Raw genomic sequence first — 25,027 nt, forward strand, 5'->3', positions numbered from 1 at the left:
GAGACAGAAGCACCAGGTAACCTATAAAGGCAACCTATCAGATTAACGCAGCTTTCTCAGCAGAAACCCTACAAGCTAGAAAGCATTGGGGACCTATCTTCAGCCTCCTCAAACAAAACAATGATCAGCCAAGAATTTTGTATCCATCGAAACTAAGCATTATATATGAAGGAAAGAGACAGTCATTTTCAGACAAACAAATGCTGGGAGAATTTGCCATTACCAAGCCACCGCTACAAGAACTGCTAAAAGGAGCTCTAAATCTTGAAACAAATCCTGGAAACACATCAGAACAGAACCTCTTTAAAGCATAAATCACAGAGGACCTATAAAACAAACATACAAGTTAAAAAGCAAAAACACCAAAATGAAAAAAAAAAAAATTAGAGAGGCAACAAAGAGCGTGATGAATGCAATGGTACGTCACATTTCAGTACTATCATTGAATGTAAATGGCCTAAATGCTCCACTTAAAATATACAGAACTGCAGAACAGATAAGAACTCACCAACCAACTATCTGCTGCCTTCAGGAGACTCACCTAACACATAAGGACTCACTTAAAGGAGGCAGAAATAGGCATTTCATGCAAATGGACACCAAAAGTGAGCAGGGGTAGCTATTCTTATATCAGACAAAACAAACTTTAAAGCAACAGTGGTTAAAACAGACAAAGAGGGATGGTATATAATGGTAAAAGTCCCTGTCTAACAGGAAAATATCACAATCCTAAACATGTATGCATCTAACACTGGAGCTCCAAAATTTATAAAACAATTTTATAAAATTTATAAAACAATAGACCTAAGAAATGAGATAGACCGCAACACAATAATAGTGAGGGCTTCAATACTTCACTGACAGCACTAGACAGGTCATCAAGACAGAAAACCAACAAAAAAAAAACAATGGATTTAAACTATACCTTGGAACAAATGGACTTAACAGATATATATGGAACATTTCATCCAACAACCGCAGAATACACGTTCTATTCAACAGCGCGTGGAACTTTCTCCCAGATAGACTATATGATAGGCAATAAAATAACCCTCAATAAATTTAAGAAAGTTGAAATTATATCAAGCACTCTCTCACACCACTGTGGAATAAAACTGGAAATCAACTCCAAAAGGAACCTTCAAAACCATGCAAATACATGGAAATTAAATAACCTGCTCCTGAATGAATATTGGGTCAAAAACAAAATCAAGATGGAAATTAAAAAATTATTCAAACTGAATGACAATAATGACACAACCTTTCAAAACCTCTAGGATACAGCTAAGGTGGTGCTAAGACCATAGCCCTAAACGCCCACATCAAAAAGCCTGAAAGAGCACACACAGATGATCTAAGGTCACACCTCAAGGAACTAGAGAAACAAGAACAAACCAAACCCAAACACCAGCAAAAGAAAGGAAATAACCAAGATTAGAGCAGAACTAAATGAAATTGAAACAAAAAATAAAATACAAAAGATAAATGAAACAAACAGCTGGTTCTTTGGAAAGATAAATAAAATTAATAGGCCATTAGCAAGATTAACCAAGAAAAGAAGAGAAAATCCAAATACCCTCACTATGAAATGAAACAGGAGATATTACAACTGGCACTACTGAAATTCAAAGGATCATTCAAGGCTATTACGAACACATTTACGCACATAAACTAGAAAACCTAGCAGAGATGGATAAATTCCTGGAAAAAATATAACTGTCCTAGCTTAAATCAGGAAGAATTAGATACCCTGAACAGATCAATAACAAGCAGCACGATTGAAATGGTAATTTTAAAATTACCGACAAATAAAGTCCAGGACCAGAGAGATTCACAGCAGAATTCTACCAGACATTCAAAGAAGAATTGGTACCAATCCTTTTGACACTATTGCACAAAATAGAAAGAAGGAACCCTCCCTAATTCATTCTACAAAGCCAACATCACCCTAATACCAAAACCAGGAAAGGACACAACCAAAAAAGAAAACTACAGACTGATATCCCTGATGAACATAGAGCTAAAATCCTTAACAAAATACCAGCTAACTGATACAACAACATATCAAAAAGATAATCCACCATGATCAAGTGGGTTTCATATCAGGGATGCAGGGATGGTTTAACATACACAAGTCAATAAATGTGATACATCACATAAACATAACTAAAAACAAAGTTCACATGATCATCTCAATAGATGCAGAAAAAGCATTTGACAAAATCCAGCATCGCTTTATGATTAAAACCCTCAGCAAAATCGGCATACAAAGGACATACCTTAATGTAACAAAAGCCATCTATGACAAACCCAAAGCCAACATAATACTGAATGGGGAAAAGTTGAAAGCATTCCCTCTGAGAATGGGAACAAGGATGCCCACTCTTAGTACTCCTCCTCAACATAGTACTGGCAGTCCTAGCCAGAGCAATCAGACAAAAGAAAGAAATCAAGGACATCCGAATCGGTAAAGAGGAAGTTAAACTCACTGTTTGCTGATGAAATGATTGTTTACCTTCAAAACCCTAAGGACTCCTCCAGAAAGCTCCTAGAACTGATAAAATAATTTAGCAGTGTTTCTAGATATCAGATTAATGTACACAAATCAGTAGCTCTTCTATACACCAACAGCGACCAAGCAGAGAATCAAATCAAATCAAAAAGAGGAAGTGAAACTGTCACTGTTTGTTGACAATATGATCATTTACTTTGAAAACCCGAAGGACTCCTCCAGAAAGCTCCTAGAACTGGTAAAATAATTCAGCAATATTTCCGGATATGTGATTAATGTACACAAGTCAGTAGCTCTTCTATACACCAACAGCGACCAAGCAGAGAATCAAATAAAAAATTCAACCCCTTTTACAATAGCTGCAAAAAAACACAAACAAACAAAAACCTTAGGACTATACCTAACAAAGGAGTTGAAAGACCTCTCTACAAGGAAAACTAAAAAAAACTGCTGAAAGAAATCATAGATGACACAAACAAATAGAAACACATCCCATGCTCATAGATGGGTAGAATCAATATTGTGAAAATGACCATACTGCCAAAAGCAATCTACAAATTCAATGCAATCCCCATCAAAATACCACCATCATTCTTCACAGAGTTAGAAAAAACAATTCTAAAATTCATATGGAACCAAAAAAGAGCCCACATAGCCAAAGCAAGACTAAGCAAAAAGAACAAATCTGGAGGCATCACATTACCTGATTTCAAACTATACTATAAGGCTGTAGTCACCAAAACAGCATGGTACTGGTATAAAAATAGGCACATAGACCAATGGAACAGAATAGAGAACCCAGAAATAAACTCAAATACTTACAGCCAACTGATATTTGACAAAGCAAACAAAAACATAAAGTGGGGGAAAGACACCCTTTTCAACAAATGGTGCTGGGATAATTGGCTAGCCACATGTAGGAGAATGAAACTGGATCCTCATCTCTCACCTTATACAAAAATCAACTCAAGATGGATTAAGGACTTAAACCTAAGACCTGAAACTATAAAAATTCTAGAAGATGATATTGGAAAAATCCTTCAACACATTGGCTTAGGCAAGGATTTCATGACCAAGAACCCAGAAGCAAATGCAATAAAAACAAACATAAATAGCTGGGACCTAATTAAACTAAAGAGTTTTTGCACAGCAAAAGGAACAGTCAACAGAGTAAACAGACAACACACAGAGTGGGAGAAAATCTTCACAATCCATACATCTGACAAGGGACTAATATCCAGAATCTACAAGAAACTCAAACAAATTAGCAAGAAAAAAAGAAACAGTCCCATCAAAAATTGGGCTGGCATGAATAGACATTTCTCAAGGCCAATCGCAGTGGCTCATGCCTGTAATCCCAGCACTTTGGGAGGGCAAGGCAGGCAGATCATGAGGTCAGGAGTCCGAGACCAGCCTGACCAACATGGTGAAACCCCGTCTCTATTAAAAATACAAAAATTAGCCGTGTGTGGTGGCATGTGCTTGTAATCCCAGCTACTCAGGAGGCTGAGGCAGGAGAATCGCTTGAACCTGGGAGGCGGATGTTGCAATGAGCGGAGATCGCGCCACTGCTCTCCAATCTGGGTGACAGAGCAAAACTCCATCTCAAATAAAAAAAAAAAGAAAGAAAGAAGAAATGTTCGAGATCACTAATGATCAGGAAAATGCAAATCAAAACCACAATGTGATACCACCTTATTCCTGCAAGAATGGCCATAATCAAAAAATCAAAAAGACATTAGATGTTGGCATGGATGCGGTGATCAGGGAACACTGCAGTGATCAGCAAACACTTCTACACTGCTGATGGGAATGTAAACTAGTACATCTGCTATGGAAAACAGTGTGGAGATTCCTTAAAGAACTTAAGGTAGAACTACCATTTGATCCAGCAATCCCACTACTGGGTAATGGGATTCCCTCTACTCAGAGGAAAAGAACTCATTATTCAAAAAAGATACTTGTACATGCATGTTTATAGTAGCACAATTCACAATTCCAAAAATCCTGGAACCAACCCAAATGCCCATCAGTCAATGAATGGGTAAAGAAACTGTGAGATAGATAGATATATATATATATATATATATATATATATCAGCTCTGCATACTGGACACCTCATTTTTTATTTTTTATTTTATGTGAGCAAGAAATAGATTTCCATTGTGTTACACTATTGAGACTGCAGGTTTATGTTGTAGCAGCTAGGATTACCTAGATTTACTTTTAGGAAAGACTTCTCTGCAAGGAATGTGGAGAATGGGTTGGAGGAGGCAAGAAGAGGAAGGAAGACAAGTGAGAATACATGTGTTGGAATCAACTGAGTGATTGCTATAGGCAACCTGTAGGCAGTATCAAAAGGTGCTATTTAAATTTGCATAACAGAGTGACGGGGGAAGAAGGTGTCTCATTGTCCAGCTTGGGTAACAGCACGGATTGTCTTGCCTTTCAGTTTAATGCAACTGATAATTCATAAGGAGCAGAAGACACTGAGTGAGGTGTCCAGTATGCAGAGCTGATGAAGTGAACTTGATCCCTGCTCTGGTGAATCCAAGAAGGTGTGTTGGGAAGGTGGGTAATAATCTTGGCTTTGGATACATTGAGGTAGAGATACTTGTGTGTCTGAATGGAAGGATAGGATGAGCAAGTAGAGATTTGGGTCTGGAGCTCAGGAGAGAGATCTGAGCTCTGGGCTGGCAGTCAGATCATTGATGAGGGCCAGACCAATTTGGGAGAAAGTGGATGAAAGAAGACTCAGGCCAGCCCCGCAAGGGATAGCAATATTTAAAGCATGGGCCAGGGAAAGGGCAGGACAATGAGACAAGCAAGAGAGGCCAGGAAGCTAGAAGGAAGATCAGGACCCAAAGCAAAAAGTGTTTCTTAAGGAAGAAGTCTCCAAAAGGGTAGAATATTGCCAAAAAATCAGGTTTCTATTGAACTTAGGAACAAGGAGGGTGTTGGTGACCATTTATTTCGTGTAATGGTGGAGCACAAACCAGATTGGAGTTGGCTGAGGAAGGAGTAAACAATCACAAAACCTGGAAGCTAAAAGATTCATAGATTTGACTACATAAAAACTCTTTAATTTCACATGGTGAAAATACTGTAAACAAGATAAAATACAAATAACAATCTAGGGATATATTTATGATTCATTTCATAGACAAAAGGCTAATCTCTTTCTTACCTTTTTTTTTTTTTAAGAGATGGGGGCCTCACTGCATTGCCCAGGCTGAAGGGCATTGGCTATTAGCAAGCACAATCATAGCACACTACAGCCTCCTGGGCTCAAGCAGTCCTTCCGCCCCAGCCTCCCAAGCAGCTTGGACTACAGGTACGTGCCACTGTGCTCGGCTTAATTCCTTGAGTATAAAAAATGCTTCTACTCATCCATGCATACTAGGCCTACACTCCTGAAGAAAAATATGGGTGAAGTATATGAAGCCAATTCACAGAACAGGAAATAAAAACAGCTCTTAAACATAAGAAAAGGCAGAAATAGACTTTATTCATGAAAAGGGGAAGTCAATGTTCAAATGCCATTCTCATTAAAAACTTTTATAAAAACCAAGGATAAACAGATATTTTCAAAAACCATTTATATGGATTTCATTTCAATTTCAATACCATGTCACTTAATGTTAGACATATGGTTGTATAATGGAGTTCTTCTTTCTTTAGATTATGTGCAGGCTACAGAATTAGATTTTCCTTGTTAAAATTTTAAATATTACAGAAATATAGAAGGCAAAAAATGGAAGGTTTTTTCCCACATCTCCTTCCCCAAACCTATCTCAGAGACAACCTCTGTTAGCAATGAAAAGTGTCACCTTTTAAACCTCTCCCCATAGATTCGTATACATAAATTTACCTACACAGGGTTTCGTTCACATAAATGAGATCATATTATACACACTGCATTGCCAGTTACATTTTTCACTTAATTTGTTTTCATAGTGTTTTACAAGAAGTGCATTTGAACCTATTGTGATATTTTAAAATTCTGCATAGTAGTTCATGCTATAAATTAAATTCTTCTCCTATTGAAGGAAAAATTAAAATTGAATTAATTACACTTCATTTTCTTTGTTTTTTCCCTCCCTCCCTCTCTACCTTCTTTCCTTCCTTTTTCTTTCCTTTTTTGCTGTTCAAAAATGCTAACTGTACACTTAGAAATGGTTAAGATGGTAAATTTTGTTTTTCTTTACCACGATTTTTAAAATTACCCTGCAAAAATGCCTTTGAAAATACTACAGGGAAAACCTTAGCATATCTAAGCATGTATGCAAATACTTATGTAGATCAGACATCTAAAAGTGAGATGCTGGCCCAAAAAGAATGTCCATTTAAAATGAAAAGGCTGCCCACTTCCTTCCAGAAACCCTTAATCCACATTCCCACACACAAGGTAAGGATGCCTGTTTTCTCGTATGCTCACCAATACTGGATATTATCAACCTCTAAATTAAAATAGAGAGCGGAACAAGAATTTCTGTCATGATTGTGCCCTCTGTGTCTTGGTTCATTTGTGTTGCTATAAAAAAAAAAAACACATACATGAGGCTGGGTAATTCACAAAGAGAAGAGGTTTATTTGACTCACAGTTCTGCGGGCTGTACAAAAGGCATGGCACCAGCATCTGCTTCTGGTGAGGACTCAGGCTGCTTCCACTGATGGCAAAAGGTGAAGGTGAACTGCCATGTGCAGAGATCACAAGGCAATAGATCAAAAGCAAGAGACAGAGGGCAGGTGTCAGGCTCTTTTTAACAACCAGTTCTCAGGGGAACAAATAAAGCCAGAACTCACTCATTACCTCGAGGATGGCACCAAGCCATTCATGCCCCCATGATCCAAATACTTCCCATTAGACCCCACCTCCAACATTGGGGATCATGTTTCAACATGAAATGTGGGGGAACAAATATCTAAACCACAGAAAGTTGTCTCCTGCCTGGGTAATGCAAAAAAGACAAAGACAAAACAATAAACAAAAAACAGACACTAGGGGTGTATCAGTTAGAAGGATGTCCTCTTTCTTATTTGCATATACCGTTACGTACATAGTAAAGATCGTTTGCCTATTGCATAATCATATAGCAGAAACTCCAAGATGATTTACTGAAAATTCTTAAATTACCAAAAGGCTATACCAAATTGGTCATGCACAAGATAAATGTATAAGCTTCAATGGTTTACTTATATGCCATCCATAATCAGGTCAGGGGAAATGCTCTTGTTTAAAATTGTTACTAAAATTTAGAAATAACCATAACAAGAAAAAAAAGATGTGTAGGACTTATATTGAAAAAAACTCAAAAAAAAAGTTTTAATAAAAGTAGTGTAGAAAAGGGCTTGAATAAATGGAGACTCTTCTCATTTTCCTTAATGAGATGACTAAACATTGTAAATACATCAATCAATTTACTCAAGTAATTTATATGCTTAATGCCATGCTAATCCTTCCCCCCAAAAAATTGAAAGTTAAAAAAATTACTTTGGGTATTAAAAAATTATTCTAAAGTTCACCAGAAGAATAAAGATGGAAAAATAGATTTACAAATAATATCCAGAAATTGGCTAATAAATAAAATTATGCTTTATCCTGAATGTCAATAATACAAAATCAAATTCCATGTGAATTAGTTAAATCATTACAAAAATAAAAGTTTAGAAAAAAACTATTATATTTTACTACTTTACGAATGGAAAAGTACTTCTAAGAATGGAAGTGGTGTCGGAAATCACAAAGGGAAAATCTAGATTTGATTATAGAGGAAAACAAAACGCTGTTTATTAATGAAACATCATAACAAAATTTAAAAGGCAATACAAGAATGAGAGAAAATATAAAACAGAGGGATATCTTTAATAGGCAAAGACATATGTAAAAACGAAGCAGAAAAGTAGGTGTGTGAATGACAATTCATAGATGAGGAAATTCAAGAGCCAATAAATGCATAGAACACTTTCACCACTAATAAAAGAAATGCAATAAGTATCTGCATATGATACACAATGTTGCAGATGTTTATAATTTACATAAAAGATACTGAACTAGGGCTGGGCTCAGTGGCTTATGCCTGTAATCCTAGCACTTTGGGAGGCTGAGATAGGCGGATCGCTTGAGGCCAGGAGTTCAAGACCAACACGGCCAATGTGGCGAAAGCCCGTCTCTACTGAAAAATACAAAATTAGCCGGGTGTGGTGGTGGGTGCTTGTAGTCTCAGCTACTTGGGAGGCTGAAGCAAGAGAATTGCTTGAATCCAGGAGGAGGAGGTTGCAGTGAGCCCAGATCATGCCACTACACTCCAGCCTGGGTGACAGAGTGAGGCACTGTCTCAAAAAAAAAAAAAAAAAAAAAAAGATACTGAACTAGGCACTTGACATCCAAGATGTCCACTTGGCCCTTTTCTATGTGTACTTCACTTTGTTTTCATTCCTCCTCTAAAGCTTTTTAATAAACTGTCACTCGTGTTCTAAAAACAAACAAATGTCTTTCATCTCATTTTTTACTCAGCATTATCTATCAAAGGGACTGGATGCCCCATCTAGTTTGTACTTTAGTTTCTAGCTCATTACATAGGAAATGCAAATAAAAAACACAATGAGATACCACTTTACACCCACTAAGATGGCCATAACTTATTTTTTTTAAAAAAAGGAAAAGGAAAATAATGTGTTGGTGAGGAAGTGGAGAGAAATTGGAATTCTCATACATTGCTGGTGGGAATGTGGAATGGTTCAACTGCTGTGGAAAACAGTTTGTCTGTTCCTCAAAAAGCTAAACATAGAATTAACATATGACCCAGCAGTTCCACTCCTAGATATATACCCAAGAGAATGCAAAATAGGCATTCAAACAAATACAGGTACACAAACATTCATAGCAGCACTATTCCCAATAGCCAAAAGTCAGAAACAACCCAAAGTCCATCAATGAATGAGTGGATAAATAAATTGTGCTATAAACACATAATACAATTTTATTTGGCCATAAAAATGAAGTGTTGATACATGCTACTATGTAAATAAATCTCAAAAACTTGTACTAAGTGAAAGAAGCCAGACACAAAAGGTCTCATACAATTCGATTTACATAAAATAGCAAGAATAGATAAATCCATAGAGACAGAAAGCAGATTGGTGGTTGCCGGGGGCTGGAGGAAGGAAGGAATGGAGAGTATCTGCTTAATGGGATGGGGTTTCCTTTTAGAGGAGAACATTTTTTTGGGAACTTTAAACAAAGGTGGTGGTTATGCAACATTGTTAACAATACTAAGTGGCACTGAACTTCTCACTTTAAAATAGTTAATTTTATGTTATGTGAATTTTACCTCAATAAAAAAATTCTTAAAAAAAATAAACTCAGTGATATCCAACCATTAAAAATATAAGTTACATAGCTCGTATATAATCAACTTACTTATTACTGCACTATGAGGGGCACCCAGATACGTAAGACAGAGTCCCAACCTTTGGTTGTTGGAGGACTATCTAAGGATACAGAGATTAATAAAAATAAAAGAACTACCACGAAAGAAGTGCCCTCCAAGTACAAAGAGAGTTCAAATATGTACATCTGGTTGTGGAGAAAGGAAAAACTTCTCAAAGAATTTGAAGTGAGCTTTAAGGGTTGAATGGAATTTTTACTGTTAGAGGTAGAGAAATACAATATCATAAAGAAAGATGTGATCCCTACAAGAGGATTACGTGGTAAGTTGAAAGACATTAAACAGTCCAACCTGGTCGTTGTCAAAGCTATATACGTTGGGCACAGAACTGAAGACCAGGTGTCAAAGCAGGATGGCTCTGTCCCCTTTGTGTCCCCAGTGCCTAAAGCAGTGTTCGGTGCATGCTTGGTGATTGGTAAATGTCAAAGAAAAAGATAAAAGATAAAATATAGCCGGGCACGGTGGCTCAAGCCTGTAATCTCAGCACTTTGGGAGGCTTAGGCGGGTGGATCACGAGGTCAGGAGATCGAGACCATCCTGGCTAACACGGTGAAACCCCGTCTCTACTAAAAAAATACAAAAAATTAGCCGGGCGTGGTGGCGGGCACCTGTAGTCCCAGCTACTTGGGAGGCTGAGGCAGGAGAATGGCGTGAACCCGGGAGGCGGAGCTTGCAGTGAGCCGAGATGGCGCCACTGCACTCCAGCCTGGGGGACAGAGCCAGACTGCATCTCAGAAAAAAAAAAAAAAAAAAAGATAAAATATAAATGTACATTTTACAACCTTTTTTATAAGGCTAAGCACCAGGAAATCTATAAAATAGTAGCAATATCTAGCACCATTTATTACCACTGAGGCAGCGGGTTAAGGAATGTATTCGCAGTGTCAGGAAAGCACAGGGTCGCCAGAGTGAATTGCATGTGGAATTCTAGAAGAACTTTGCTTGCCATCCTATGGGATTTGGACTGCAATTTTAATACAACAGGGAATCATTATGGTCTATTTTCTCAAGATTCTGATTAAGTAGCATAAGCGAGTGTGGAGCATCATGAACTCATGCTGGCAAATCATGAGGGCAGACAGGTAAGGAATCTGCCCTCATCTTTGCACTTAGCTTTCTAGGCCCATCCTCTTGGAGCTGTAGTGGGGATCTGGGGACACAGGAAGAGGGAAATGGCCGAGTGCACGGTAAGTGCACCCTTTATGGTGATGAGAACCTGCCACAGAACAGAATGCTGTTGGCTCTGTTGTGCCTGATGAAGAAAAGGAAAGGGTGGTCAGCACAGAACCTGGGGCCAGATTCCATGCAGCACTCTGCAACTACAAAGCAGCTCGACGCTGCCGCTGCCTCGGTGCCTTCTTCATTCACCTCCACAAAACTCTTGTGCACGAACTTGGACAGACACAGGTCTCTCTCCGCTGACATTGCCGACAAGTCAGCCTTGCCCTGTTGGAAGGCATCAACAATTCCCAAATGCCGAAGCACAGATTCCATGTCATAATCCTCTTGTAGTTTAAATTTTGGAAGGAGAACTTCAACCTCAGTACTCTTCATACAGTCTGGCTTGGTCCAGGCTGTGAGTTTCTCAAAAGTGAGACTTTTTTCCACCTGAAAGACCAGAATTAGACTTTAAGATTCCGACTTCAGTGCACATGTACAAGCGCACAGGCACTCACAGTTCCCTTCCTCCCCTTGCACGTAGGTGTTGTTTGTTCACATAGGATCAGTGGCCCCTTCATCTGCCAGAAGCTTGTGAGCACTCTTACTTGTCCTATGTCCCATGTGCCACTTCCTTGACAAGGGGGAGAGACACCAAGCAGTCAGAGGCAGGAAGGCTGTGGCTGTCCTCTCCTTATCCAACAACTCCAGAGACATCTTGTATTGTGACAAGTGTCAATGCCCAGGCGACTGTGTTTTTTTTTCATAGTCTTTTTAAAGACAACAAACCATTGCTAGTAAAGAAAAGGATTGGAAACGAAAGGGCTCTCAGTGTGAGCCACTCCAACAGGATTATCTGTCCCAGGTGAGATTCTGCATAGTTTCTGGAGCAGAGAGGTTACCAGAGGATTATCTGCCCCAGAGAGATTCTGCATAGTTTCTGGAGCATAGTTTCAGGAAGGTGGGCAGAGGGAGAGCCAATGGCTGCTGCGCACACAGACCTCTTTAAGTCATGGGGTCCCACTGTCTGCCATTTGCCATGGTTGACTCTCTCACCCTGGAGATCCATGCTGAAAGGAGGCCGAGTGCCTGGATGTGCCCTCAGAGGCTGCCTCTGGTCCCACCCTCTGAGCACTGGACTTCACACCTCCCTGGATGCCCCCTCCCAGCCTTGTTAGGTGAAAGTTAAGACTTCCTCATTCTCTATTTCAGGTTCCTAGACTTTAAAAGCATAATGCTAAGAATGATGATTGTAATAATGGATCACATTTGTAGAGCATTTACTAGTTGCCAGGCAATGTGGTAAGCTTGTTACCTGAATTACCCACATTTTATCCTCATCATAACTACGAGGCAATAACCCTAAGCAGTCATTTATGCTTTTAGAGTTAAAAGTCTGCCATTCATCAAACTAGCAGGATTTTTATAAGCTTCCTCCTACCTGATTTATTTTAAAAGGCATTTTAACCGCCCCCCACCCCTTCTAGCGATGAAAAAACAGAGGACTGAGATGTGTAGTTTGGCAGATCACGCAGACAATATTGGGAAAAGTCAGCCTTGAACAAAAGTTCGATCCCAACGCCAAGTGCCTGCACAGTGTGCGTCTGCCGCATCGCCAACTCAGAAGGTGAATATGAGAGGTGGAAGTGGCGCTCGAATTCTGCCCGCAAAGGTGTCCCTGGGTTCTTCCCGCAGCCCGGGTCTTACCGTGCTGAGCTCCACGCCGACGTCAGGCAGCAGCACCAGCAGGCTCAGCTCCTTCCCGGCGTAGGGCAGCTCCAGCAGCTGCGCGCGCACCTCGCCCACGTGGGCGAGCTTAAACGTGGCCTCCTGATACATCATCTGCACTGGCCTTTGCTCCTCCTGGGGGAAGGATTATTGAAAGACGCAATTAAAACTTTCAAAAGAGCTGCAGTTGCCTCCAAGAGTGTTTTCAGCACCTGTGATGGAAACCGCCACATTCATGCCCCAGTTAACACTAAAAAAAAAAAAAAAAAAAAAGTCAACCAGTTCCTTCCTATCATCATTGTAAACAGACACAGTCCACCCTGGGAAAGGTTTTCTTCTGCAAAATAAAATGTGATACCCTACATTTTCCAGAGGAGAAAGATGTTTCTCATTTAAATTGTGCTCAGCAAATAGATCTAAGAAAGCAATATAATCAAATGAAATTAAATACAAATTTGTTTTGATTTAATTAGAAAAAAATGTGTATTGTTTTTCCTATTTATCCAACCCAACATATGAGAAAAAAAATCATAAAGTGGGATGAAACTTATAGTTCCACAACAGCACGACAGGGAGTATAAATGGATACACTCTCTCAGAAAGAGTAACGACCTACATATGTAGTAATGTATTTTAACCCAATCTTTTCAATTCTGATACTCTAAGGAAATAACTTTTTTAAAATACAGAAGAGGCATAAGCACATAGAAGTTCAGCAAAGTATTACATTTATTAATGTAATACTTTAAAAAATTGATACAGATCATTTATTATAAAAATTAAAACAGTTCTAAAACCAGGGTTAGAATTCTCCTCCTCCCACCCTTTGCAACTAGAGAACTAATTTTTTTAAGTTAAAGTACACCTTACAAAAAATGCAGGAGGGTTACCTGCTTTTGTTTTTTAATTGCATTAAAATAGTATCTTTTTAGGGGCTGGAAGATTTGGCAAATTATTCTAATGCCTGCCTTAATTAAGTTTTACTTCAATGTCAAAACTAAGGTCTTTGTCATGAATTTTTAATATTAAAAAGCTGTAAATATTGAATTAATGATAATTAGTTAACAATTCAAATCAAAACTTACTTTAATTTTAAAAATAACTAATTAAAGACACATTTTCACCTTCTCTCCCTCTACCCTGCCCTATACTGCCTCTCACTCCCACATATCACACTACCTTAACAGTTTTTTTGTTTGTTTGTTTGTTTTTTGCTTTCTAGCCAAGTAAATTGGGCTTATAGGAAGATCTTTAGTTTCCAAAACTAGGTGGCAGCAATGGTTTATGAGAAATTATCAAAGGCAGTTAAGAGCAGTGATAAAACACTACATATATATATTATATATATATATAATATATATATGCAGCAAATATCTTTTACTCCTTCCGTTTTTTTCTACTGAGTTAAGAAATTCATTCAGAAATACTTTAAGTTTCAAATTCCTTTTGGCTTACGCTTATGTCACTTACATTTTTACAAAGTTAAATCTTTCCATTCAACTTCTTCATCAAACTAGCAGGATTTTAAAAAGCTTCCCCCACCTGGTTTATTTTAAAGGGCATTTCCCTTGTGTATGTGTCGTCAAACGGTTCATTCCACTTTCCTTTGAAGTAGATGGCATTGACAAGAACCAGCCTGGTTTCTGCATCAATTGAGCTACCCGGCAACAACTCTTCAATTTTACCTTTCAAGAAAAGTAGAGACTACATTCAGTTGCTTTTTATAAGAACCTGATGCATTCGATGATCCTGGATCCTTAGTTGGAAGCAAACTTCTGTTTTCAACTTTGCTGAGTTTGGGTTGTTATGTAGAGAAATAAAAACAGCACATATGAGTGGTATTCATGATTACTGACACCTTGAGAACATCCACCAAGTTGAGGATGGTGAAAGATACCTAAGTCACTCGAGGAAAGCAGGTTGGTACAAAGTAGAAAAATTACACCAGGTTGGAGAACAAGACCAGCAGGAAATGTGATAGGCTGAAGGGGTGTTTGTCTCACATGGTTAATTGGAGTGTTTGATCCAACCCTTCATGATCACACCCAGTTCTAATGTTCTGTGACTACACATGGACATGTCAGAAGCAACCAGAATGGATGGCTCAAAGTGGGAAGAGCTGACATTGGGCACATGGGGAGTTTCCAGAAGCTTTTGGAGGAGATATTCCTGCTGTATCCCCTCAACAAAGCACTAGGCATCCCTGGAAAAGAGGATGTGGGCAAGCAAAGATCACCCCTTCTTTCCCTGGAGATCAAGTGGTACTGTTTCAATGAACTGAGGGCATCCCTGCTAACCCACTGCCTGAAGAGAGCATCCGTGGTAAATACTCCAAGCAGGAATGCGGGAAACAACTGCTGAGACTTTAAGCGAAGAATGTCTCCCATTCTTTACCGTCTCATTTATTCACAGAAATGGAAATGTTCCCGGTGGTACTAAGCATAATTGGCGCAGAGGAGTCTGAATGGTTCATCAGACCATCATTGGTCTTGGAGGCCTAGACTGGAACACGTCACTTTCTGAAATGTAGATGAATAAGGTTCAACCCCAAATGGAGGGTATTTTCAGTCTGTGGAACTGATCAGCCCTGAGAGAGGGTCTGCAGTTAACCAATCAAATGTAGGCTTATCGAGTCAAACTAAAGGAGCTTAAGTGGAAGACATGAAAAGTCAGGAGTGACCTTAGCAGGTAAAGGTAATGGTGATGGAGGTCCCCCAGAACCTAGGAAGAGGCAGCCCAAGTGTATACCTCAGGCAAGATCTGTCCACCAATCTCCTTCTCGCAGAGACAATGGAGTCACCTGACATGTGAATGTTACAGGCCAGGGAGAGTATATTTTAATGCAAGTTATTAAACTGGAAACCTGGCCTGAGATTCTTTTGACATTTGTTTTTTTGTTTGTTTTTTGTTTTTGAGACAGGCTGGAGTTCACTGGCATGATCTCAGCTCACTACAACTTCTGCCTCCCAGGTTCAAGTGATTCTCATGTCTCAGCCTCCCAAGCAGCTGGGATTACAGGCATGGGCCACCACACCTGGCTAATTTTTGTATTTTTAGTAGAGATGGCGGCGGGGGGGGGGGGGTCCCGCCATGTTGGTCAGGCTGGTCTCGAACTCCTGACCTCAAGCGATATGTCCACTTCGGCCTTCTAAATTGCTGGGATTACAGGTGAGAGCCACCGTGGCTGGCCCTCTTTTGACATTTGTATCAGCTACTCTGGTCCTGGGAGAATAGACAAAAGTAAATCTCTGTTGCTGAAAACCTGAATGTCTGATCAGAACCTTTATGAATCCATCAAGGTTCAGTATGCCAGGAAGCCCTGCCAGTCAACACTACTCTGACCATCTGAAACACCCGTGAAATTAGAGGGGGCGGAGTGGAGAGGTGGAGGTGGGTGAGGAGAGAGAGGAGGGATAGGAGGGAGAGGAGGAGGAGAGAGGATATAAGAGGAGGGAAGGAGGAATAGGAAGAGCCGCAGGAGGAGGACGGGTTGGGAGGAAGGTGCAATAACTTGTCATTCTGACCTTCGGTCTTTTTTGAGACCCAGGTGTTGATGTGTTTCCTGGACTCTTCTGCAGCTCTGATAAAGGAAAGCTCCTTCAGCTCAGCATGGTAGAATTGAAGACAGGATTCCTTAAACGTCTTTGGAGAGAAAAATGTTCAGTGAGGCTGCATTGCTAAATACAAATGTCAGCAAACTTCCAAAAATTCTAAATATGTTACCTTTTTTTAATAAAAATAATATACATAACTCTTTAAAAGTGATCATGTGAAGATATGTTAAAATATCAGAGTTTGTGAATAGGTATGTATTGAACCCTGAATAACCAGAAATGAACTTGAGAATTTTACCTTTCAATTTTACCTTTCAAGAAAAGTAGAGACTACTTTTGCAATACTAATGCAAGGTATAATTATAGAATTGCAGTCTTTAAAAAAAAAAAAAGAAGTTTAGGCGGGGTGTGGTGGCTCACATCTGTAATCCCAACAGGCAGGAGGATCACTTGAGACCAGGAGTTTAAGACCAGCCTGGGCAACGTAGTGAGACCCCATCTTAGAAAAAAAAATAGTGCAATTTTTTTTAATTGGTTAACATAAATTTCTCAATTTCTCTAGGGTCTTTCTCCCAGACTCTATATCACCAGGTATGTTGAATGCAACTTTTATTGTTCTATTGATTCAACTTACTGAGAGGAACTGACAAGTTTTCTCTCCAAAGAGCCTGTTGGCCGTTCTCAGCAGGTACTGTGTGCCAGGCTTGTTCACTTCAGTGAGAAGCGACTGGAAAGCCCGATGAATGTCTTCCTCTGTGTTTAAAGACAGTGCCTGTTGTGAAAGATAATTTTAAAAGTTATCAAGATAGCTCTTTGATGGCTGGGGAGAGGAGAGAGAGGGGACAGAAAACAGGCGAGTAAAAGATGTAGCCATCCTGCCTGAATGGATCTCGCTTGTTTAAAGATCAGTAACACACAAAAAATGACAAGGGTGAGAAAAGCTCAGAAAAGAGGTTGTGATAAAATCTTGCATCAAAAGGAAAATATAAATGCACCCTAAGTGGTGGGAAAATTACCTCTAAAATTTATAGTGAAAAAAAAAGATGCAGTTAAAAAGTTAAAAGCAGAAAAAATGCATGGAAAAATAGACAGAAATACAATCATCAGAATCCTCAAAAGGAAACAAGGATATTACATGAGCAATGTGATTAATAAGATAATAACACAGTTATTAAAATTGTACCCTATAGGGACTACGTGTGTACATTAAATATTTCAAAATATATCACACATATTGGGCCATAAGAAAAGTCTCAACATCCCAATACATTCTGAAATACAGAATTATATAGATCATATTCTCTAACTTCAATGTCGTAACAAAAAGTCAGCATTATAAATAAAATGCCAACAAAATGAAAATGACCTACAAAATATTACTGAAAACACTTTTCTAAATAATTAACTCTTCAAAGTAACAATTAAAATACTCTTCTAGGCCAGGCACAGTGGCTCATGCCTATAATCCCAGCACTTTGGGAGGCCAAGGCAGGAGGATTGTTTGAGTCCAAGAGTTTGAGGCTAGCCTGGGCAACATTGCAAGATCCCGTCTCCAATTAGCTGGGCATGATGGTGTGTGCCTGTGGTCCCAGCTACTTGGAAGGCTGAGATGGGAGGATTGCTGGAGCCCAGGACTTTGAGGCTGCAGTGAGCTATGATCAAGCTGCTGCACTCCAGCCTAGGAGACAGAGCAAGACCATGTCAAAAAAAAAAACACAAAAAATCCTCTTCTAAACAAATATTTAAAATATTCTTCTAGGCTGGGCACAGTGGCTCATGCCTGTAATCCCAGCACTTTGGGGGGCCGAGGCGGGCAGATCACTTGAGGTCAGGAGTTCAAGACCAGCCTGGCCAAGATGGCGAAATCCTGTCTCTACTAAAAATACGAAAATTAGCCGGGTGTGGTGATGCTTGCTGGTAATCCCAGCTACTTGGGAGGCTGAGGCAGGAGAATCACTTGAACCCAGGAGGCGGAGGTTGCAGTGAGCCAAGGTCATACCATTGCACTCCAGCCTGGGCAACAGAGCAAGACTCCTTCTCAAAAAACAAACAAACAAAAAAATTCTTCTAAATAAGTATATGACATATGATTTAGAAAATAATCAAAATATGGGTGATATATATTAGACCAAAGAGTTTGGCCAAAGATAAGTTAAAACATAGCATTGTTTTCAATATTACCAAGAAAGTAATAAAATGCTAAAACTTTAAAATCATTATGTTAGAAAAGATACAGAAAAACTCCCAAGGAATTTTGGGACAAACACAAAATGATCAATGAATCCAAGAGCTGGTTCTTTAAAAGAAAACACACATACATACAAAACAGACAGCCACCCACCACATGTAAGAAAAAGCACCCCAAAGTAAAGTTATATGTGAAAAAGAGGTTACAGCAATATAAACAAAGGGAATGTTAAAACAAAAACTCTATATAATTATTTTCAGTAAAGTACAGATTATAAGTTACCAAATGCCAGTCAAAAATATGAATACTAGCCAGGCATGGTGACATGTGCCTGTAATCCCAGCTACTCGGAAGGCTGAGGCAGGAGAATCACGTGAACTTGAACTTGGGAGCTGGAGGTCGCAGTGAGCTGAGATAGCACCACTGCACTCCAGCCTGGGTGACAGAGCGGAGACTCTATCTCAAAAAACAAAACAAAACAAAACAAACAAAAAAACCCAAAAAACAGAATCTATCAGTCACAATGAATGAACAAAAAAAAAGAGGGAGAGAGAGAGAATTACTTCTAAAAAGGCTTAGATGATCTTTTGAGGGATTTTTTTTCTAACATTCAAGCAATTTCTATTTCTCATGCAATACACACTGTTCTATAACACAGAAAAGAGGAAGCTACTAAATTTATTTTAGACAGCTCATAGACTGTTGATAAGAAACCCTGTCAAAAATAGAACAGAACCAAAAGCTAAGGCCAATTTCACCTGAGGCTGTGACACCACTATTACTATTCATAGCCAACACATGTTGAGCACTTGCTTTACATGGACTGTCTCACTGAATCCTCACATTAGCTGAAAAAACATTTATAAAAGTAAAGATACCATATAATCACCAAAGTACAAAATGTCAAGTGAAAATGGGGAAATAGGGCCAGGCGCAGTGGCTCACGCCTGTAATCCCAGCACTTTGGGAGGCCAAGGCAGGTGGATCACGAGGTCAGGTGATCGAGACCATCCTGGCTAACACAGTGAAACCCTGTCTCTACTAAAAATAAAAATTAGCTGGGCGTGGGGGCGGGCACCTGTAGTCCCAGCTACTCGGGAGGCTGAGGTGGGAGAATGGTGTGAACTTGGGGGGTGGAGCTTGCAGTAAGCTGAGATCGCACCACTGCACTCCAGCCTGGGCGACAGAGCAAGACTCTGTCTCGAAAAAAAAAAAAATAGGACTGGAGGAAGATGCTTTACATTATCAAGGGTGGTTGTCTCTGTTTGATGGATCCATAGGGATTTTTTCCTCCCTTCTACTTTTATTTTTTTTTAAATTTTTATAGTGGACTTTTACCAGTTATATAATGAAGGAAAAATAAATAATTCTTTAAAATATTTCTGCTGCCATTAACGCTTCCCTGCGTGTTACAGGTAGCAACGTGTACACAGTATGTTTGGTGTCTCACAAGCATCCAGTTGAACACTGGAGCCATAGAGGGAGCTCAGTCTCACACCTAAGAAGGTACCTAGACAATTTTGGTGCTCTCAAAAAAGCTTTCTATAAGGGTTTATCGGTGAGCCTAAAACATAGAAAAAGATCATAAAGATTTCAGAATAAGGAACTTCAGAATCAAAATGGAGTCACTAATGTTAAAAAAACAAAACCAAAAACCTTTGACAAACAGACAGCGAAGGCCATGAAGAGAGGGTTCTCACGCTTGAATGCCTGATAACACAACTATCACAAAGGACTCTGTAAAAACCTACACTCTTGCACAAAGGCCATCACAGCCTTACACAACAAAATACTTGTGCAAGGACGTCTACCCAGGAACTCCCCGTCCAACCTCACACTGACATCACCTTCGTTATTGATCTTTTTGCCAAAAATAATTATTTCAAAGGAATTATGTAATCCTCTTTACTTTTTCCTTTAAAAATCTTAGTGTTATTTCACCTCCCTGAATGTGCACATAGCTTGCCATGGCATGCATATTTTCATTGCAATGCCCTATTTCCAAATATATATATCTCTTAGAGAGCCTCTCTGTGCTTATTATTAAGGCTGGTAGCCTTTACACATAAACCCTCCCTTCTTCACACAATGAGCTGGGAAATTATTAAAACGAGTAATTCACTACTGAAAAGCGTCATCAAAGAAAAAGACAGTCATATTGAACAAAGGACAACTCCCATGATGAAGGCGTGTCCAGCGGCCTGCGCTCAGGGATGACGCTTTTCGGTTTCATCTCACGTGTCTGTCTCCTCTCCTTTCCACAAACGTCTGGGGACAAGCACTGATCTTGAATCATTTCCACAGGTTCTCTGAGTGTTGGTGAGACTGAGCTGAGCAGTACCTGCACAGTGTGCAGCTGTAATGAAGCACTTGCCCTGGAATCCTTCTTGCAAATTTCTGTTGATGCCCTCCCTGAGCTGTTGGTACAGAAACAACTTGAAACAGGTATTAACCTTCCTTACCAATGAAAGTTTAGTTACAAAGTCTCTTGCTCCAAAAAAGAGGTAGGTCTTTGCAACTTATGTTTCAAATAATTTCAGTGTCATTTTCTAAAGAAAGATTCTGCGCTAGGACAAGACAGCTTGGATGGTCTTTTCCAAGGGATTAACCGAGGAAAGTTTCCCCCAAATAAATCTCGGTGGAGCAGAGTTCCTGCCTCCCTGCCCTGCCCTACTTCTTCCCCAGTGGACCCCGCCTCCCTGAAACGGCCAGTGCACACTCGGGCCCCAGTCCTGCCCTCCTTTCTCAGTGGCTCTGGAGTGTGAGTGTGAAGCTGGTGACAGAACACGCAGCCCAGGCCAGTCCCTGCTCCTGGCGAACGGGCAAGCTTACCTGGGCCATCTGGGTTGCGGTGTTTCCCTTTGCCCCTAGGAGAACCATGGCCAGGGCAGAGGAGATGCTCACAGGAGAACAGAACACGTTGTGCGAAGGGTTATCTTGACACAGTATCTTTAAAAGGCGTATGGCAAAAGTACCACTTGCATTAGAAAGAGTTTCCATGATGCAGGGCCTGGAAGGGAAGAATAAAGAGAGATGCAGTTTCCACACTCCCTGAATGTTACTGACCTACTTACTACAGGGCAATTTTGGAATCATACTTTTTGTTTTCTTCTCAAAGTTCATAAGTATTTTAAATTGGAGAAAAATTTATTTTCTGTTAGTCTCTGGCCAAAAATTAAGTGCTGGCCAAAAATTAAGTGCAAATGTTAAGGTAATTAGCTAATGTGATGGCAGCAGCTCAAACCAGCAATAGCAACAGAACTGGCTCGCCTGCAGAGCTCACTGTCTTTCTCTCTCTCTCTCTCTCTCACACACACACACACACACACACACACACACACACACACAGAGCTGGAAGCAGTGAACTCCAATTCTTTCCGTAAGGACCAGATCGTCCCATCTGAGGAGGAGAATGGGGTCACGGAGGAGGAGGAAAATGCTGTTCTTATTCTTGCATGCATTTACAAAGAGTCCTTGTGAGATTTTCAACTGGGCACCAGCCTGTGGCCTCCCTGACATTCAGCTGATACACAAAAGACACTGAGATGCTGAATCTGACCCAGAGACAGACAGCTGTGAGGCAAGGAGCTGTCATCCAGAGGCAAGTGAGTGCGTCCTGGACAGCCAGGGTGGAGCCAGTCTGCTCCCAGTCAGCCAGCCTGCCCCAGGCCCACGCGGCCTGACATCCCAGTGACTCCATTCAGAGCTCCTGCCCATCACCAGCTTCTGCACATCATGTGGCCCTTGAACACAGAGTGGGACTTAGACAATTGTGTGTTTTTGCTTCATTTTGTTTTGTTTTTAATGTGCTTCCTAACTCAGAAACATCTATTTGGGAGCTTTACTCATTACTCCCAGCAAAAGCCATGAGTGTAGATTGTGCGTGAGAGGAAGGATCTGATCCCTGCAGAACGCCAGAATGGAAAGGCAAGAAACAGCCCAAGGTGAGGAGTAAAACAGGCGAGAACAAGGAGGTGGTGCCTGTGAAGCCACTGGAGACCAAAGTGTGAATGTGAGGGGGTGGGTCTCTTGGCCACAGGTCTGAAACCAAATGAACCCCCACCCCCAGGCTGCAGTTCCCAGTGCACTTGGAAATGAGACCCTGACTCCTCCAGGTGAGCCTGGGAGACCTCCCTGACTCCTTTCCATCTCCCCCGCCTCCCCTACACCCATCCCCAAGGCCTGCCCTCTACGCCCACATTTCTTCCCACTTCGGATCCTGTGCCTGGTCCAATGCCCAGGCCCCCTCCCGAGCCTCTGGTCTCCCTAGAGCCACTCCCCACTGTCGGGACACCTCATCTGTGCTCCCCAAAACGCCACGCAAAGCGCTGGAGAGCCTTGGACAATGAACACAACCCACTCCCCCAGCCACCCCCACACGCCACAGCCACACGGCACCTCAGAAGGTGGTGTTAATCCTCTTGTCCTTCCTCCTAAATCTCCCGGGGCCCTTAGGCCCCTCAAAGGTGGCTGCTCAAAGCCACCTCGTTAAAACGGTGTCTTACCCACCTGCCCCCTCCCTTGATCCAGCCTCACTGAGGTCACAGCCTCCACCTCTGGCCATCCTGAACCCCTCCCAAAGTCACCTCTTCGCAAACACTGTTGGTCCCCCTTAGAAGGCCGCATGTCCATCACGGGATTAATTCCACTCACCCTCAAACACCGCGGCCCGGAGGCTCTGATTCCCACCCTAGAGGTGGTTCTCTTGACCCCGCCGGCGCGATCCTCCCCAGCACGACCCTTCCTCCCGAAGGTGATTCGTCATCTTGCTTGTGGTCCCCACAGACCGCAGGCTCTGCAGGCGAGGGCTGAGCCTGGCTCTGCAGATTCTCAGGACCCCGTTCGTTTAGCTGAATTATTGAAAGAATTAAGATGGATAAGAGTGCTCAGATTTGAAACTCCGAGACTGGTGGCTTTTTGTTGTTGTTGGTGGTGGTGGTTTTTTTGCGTTTTTCTTTTTTTTGTTTTGAGACGAAGTCTCACTCTGTCTGCCAGGCTGGAGTGCAGTGGCGCAATCCCAGCTCACTGCAACCTCCGCCTCCCGAGTTGAAGTGATTTTCCTGCCTCAGCACATAGCTGACATTATTACAGGCGTGGGCCTCCATGCCCGGCTAATTTCTGTATTTTTAGTAGAGACCGGTTTTCACCACGTTTGCCAGACTGGTCTCGAACTCCTGATCTCCAAGGATCCGACCGCCTTGGCCTCCCAAAGTGCTGGGATTACAAGCGTGAGCCACTGCGCCCGGCCGAGACTGGTGACTTTAAAGGACAGTGAAGAAGCAGGACAGACGTTATCCTGCGGATCCCAGAGCAGAGAAGAGCAGTGAGAAAACAGGGCCAGCAGGTGGGGAAGAGGCTGCAAAGGAGGGCTTCGGCCAGGGAAGGGCAGCAAGGAGACATCCGGGAGGGAGGCGTCCGCGGTGGCTGTGGGCCGCCAAGGCGGAGACCGGCTGCGCGCTCCCAGGCACCCCCAGAGACCGTTGCTGACCCCACCGAGAAGGCACCGCCTCCCCGGGGCTCTTGGCTGAGCGACCCCTCCTGTCCTCCGGTCCCATCTCTCGGTGGCAGCCGGGGGCTTGAAACTCTCCACTCCCGTGCTCCACCCCGGCCCTGCGCGGGGACGCCCTCACCTGCCACCTAGTCCAGCGCTGCCGCCGTCTCCGTGCCGCGCTCCGAGCCTGGACGCCGATCCCCGAGGCGCAGTCCCGGGCCCTGCTGCTGCGCTCGCCGCGGACTCCCGCTAGGGCCTCTGCAGGCACCGCTTTTATACCGCAGGGTCGGGCGCCTCCCACGCTTTCTGCGTTTAGGCGGAGCCTGGCGGGACCAGCGGGGGCGCCGCGCGTGGTGGCCGAGGTCAGAGCTAGGAGCAGGGTCAGGTCAGGGTACCCCCAGTCCGCCCCGCCCAGGGCGATGTCCGCGAATGCTCCCGCCAGCCTGAGGCCAGCCAGGTTCCCAAGGCGCGCGCTCGACCTCACCCACCCCCAGCGCCAGGGCCTCTTCAGGACCGGGTTCAGAACCTGACATCCCAGAGAAGTAGGTTGGGAGCCTGCGGCGTCCAGGGCCTCCGCGCGAAGAAACAAGGCGTCTGCGGGAAAGGAGACAGAGCCTGGAACCCTGGGCTTTTCTACGTAAGGAAGCGAAGGTCGGGTGACAGCCAAGCTCCATGTTCCAGTGGGAAGGCCCCATGGGTCTGTGTTCCACGCCTCTTGTCATGAATATGGGGGATTCACTTAGAACCAAAGCATTTGTTCCAGGTCCCACCACTAACTAGTACTAGTCCTGGGCCCAGAACCAGGCGTCCTCACTCCTAGTACCCAAGCCCTTCTCTAGCCACAGGTGTTTGGGCTGCGGTGTGGTGTAAGCAGCCCCGTTTTCCCGCAAAGTGATGGGAAGAGACACTGAGTCACACGGGCTCAGGACACTCCTTGTGTCCTT

At 42.1% G+C, this 25,027-nt stretch overlaps 1 protein-coding gene across 1 annotated transcript; it reads right to left on the reverse strand.

Annotated features, from left to right (window-relative positions):
• Positions 1–9,470: 9,470 nt before the first annotated feature.
• Positions 9,471–24,352, reverse strand: SERPINB9 (serpin family B member 9). The gene is made up of 7 exons (XM_034961358.3): positions 24,223–24,352; positions 21,425–21,602; positions 17,039–17,176; positions 16,375–16,492; positions 14,393–14,535; positions 12,830–12,985; positions 9,471–11,572 (listed from the first exon to the last, which is right to left on the reverse strand). Exons 2-7 carry the CDS (start codon positions 21,590–21,592, stop codon positions 11,165–11,167), a joined length of 1,131 nt encoding a protein of 376 aa, XP_034817249.2. The 5' UTR covers positions 21,593–21,602; positions 24,223–24,352; the 3' UTR covers positions 9,471–11,164.
• Between the last annotated feature and the right edge of the window lie 675 nt (positions 24,353–25,027).

This window comes from Pan paniscus, chromosome 5 (genome assembly GCF_029289425.2).
Source record: "Pan paniscus chromosome 5, NHGRI_mPanPan1-v2.0_pri, whole genome shotgun sequence".
NCBI classification, from domain to species: domain Eukaryota; kingdom Metazoa; phylum Chordata; class Mammalia; order Primates; family Hominidae; genus Pan; species Pan paniscus.

Bases quoted from the DNA above. Each gene is read 5' to 3' on its own strand.
- SERPINB9 (XM_034961358.3), bottom strand. From the start codon at position 21,592: ATGGAAACTCTTTCTAATGCAAGTGGTACTTTTGCCATACGCCTTTTA. The intron at 12,986-14,392 runs GTGGGGGAAGCT...TCCTTCCCCCAG, and splicing joins TGCCCTTTAAAATAAACCAG to GAGGAGCAAAGGCCAGTGCA. The intron at 11,573-12,829 runs GTAAGACCCGGG...CTGGTCTTTCAG, and splicing joins TCGGCGTGGAGCTCAGCACG to GTGGAAAAAAGTCTCACTTT.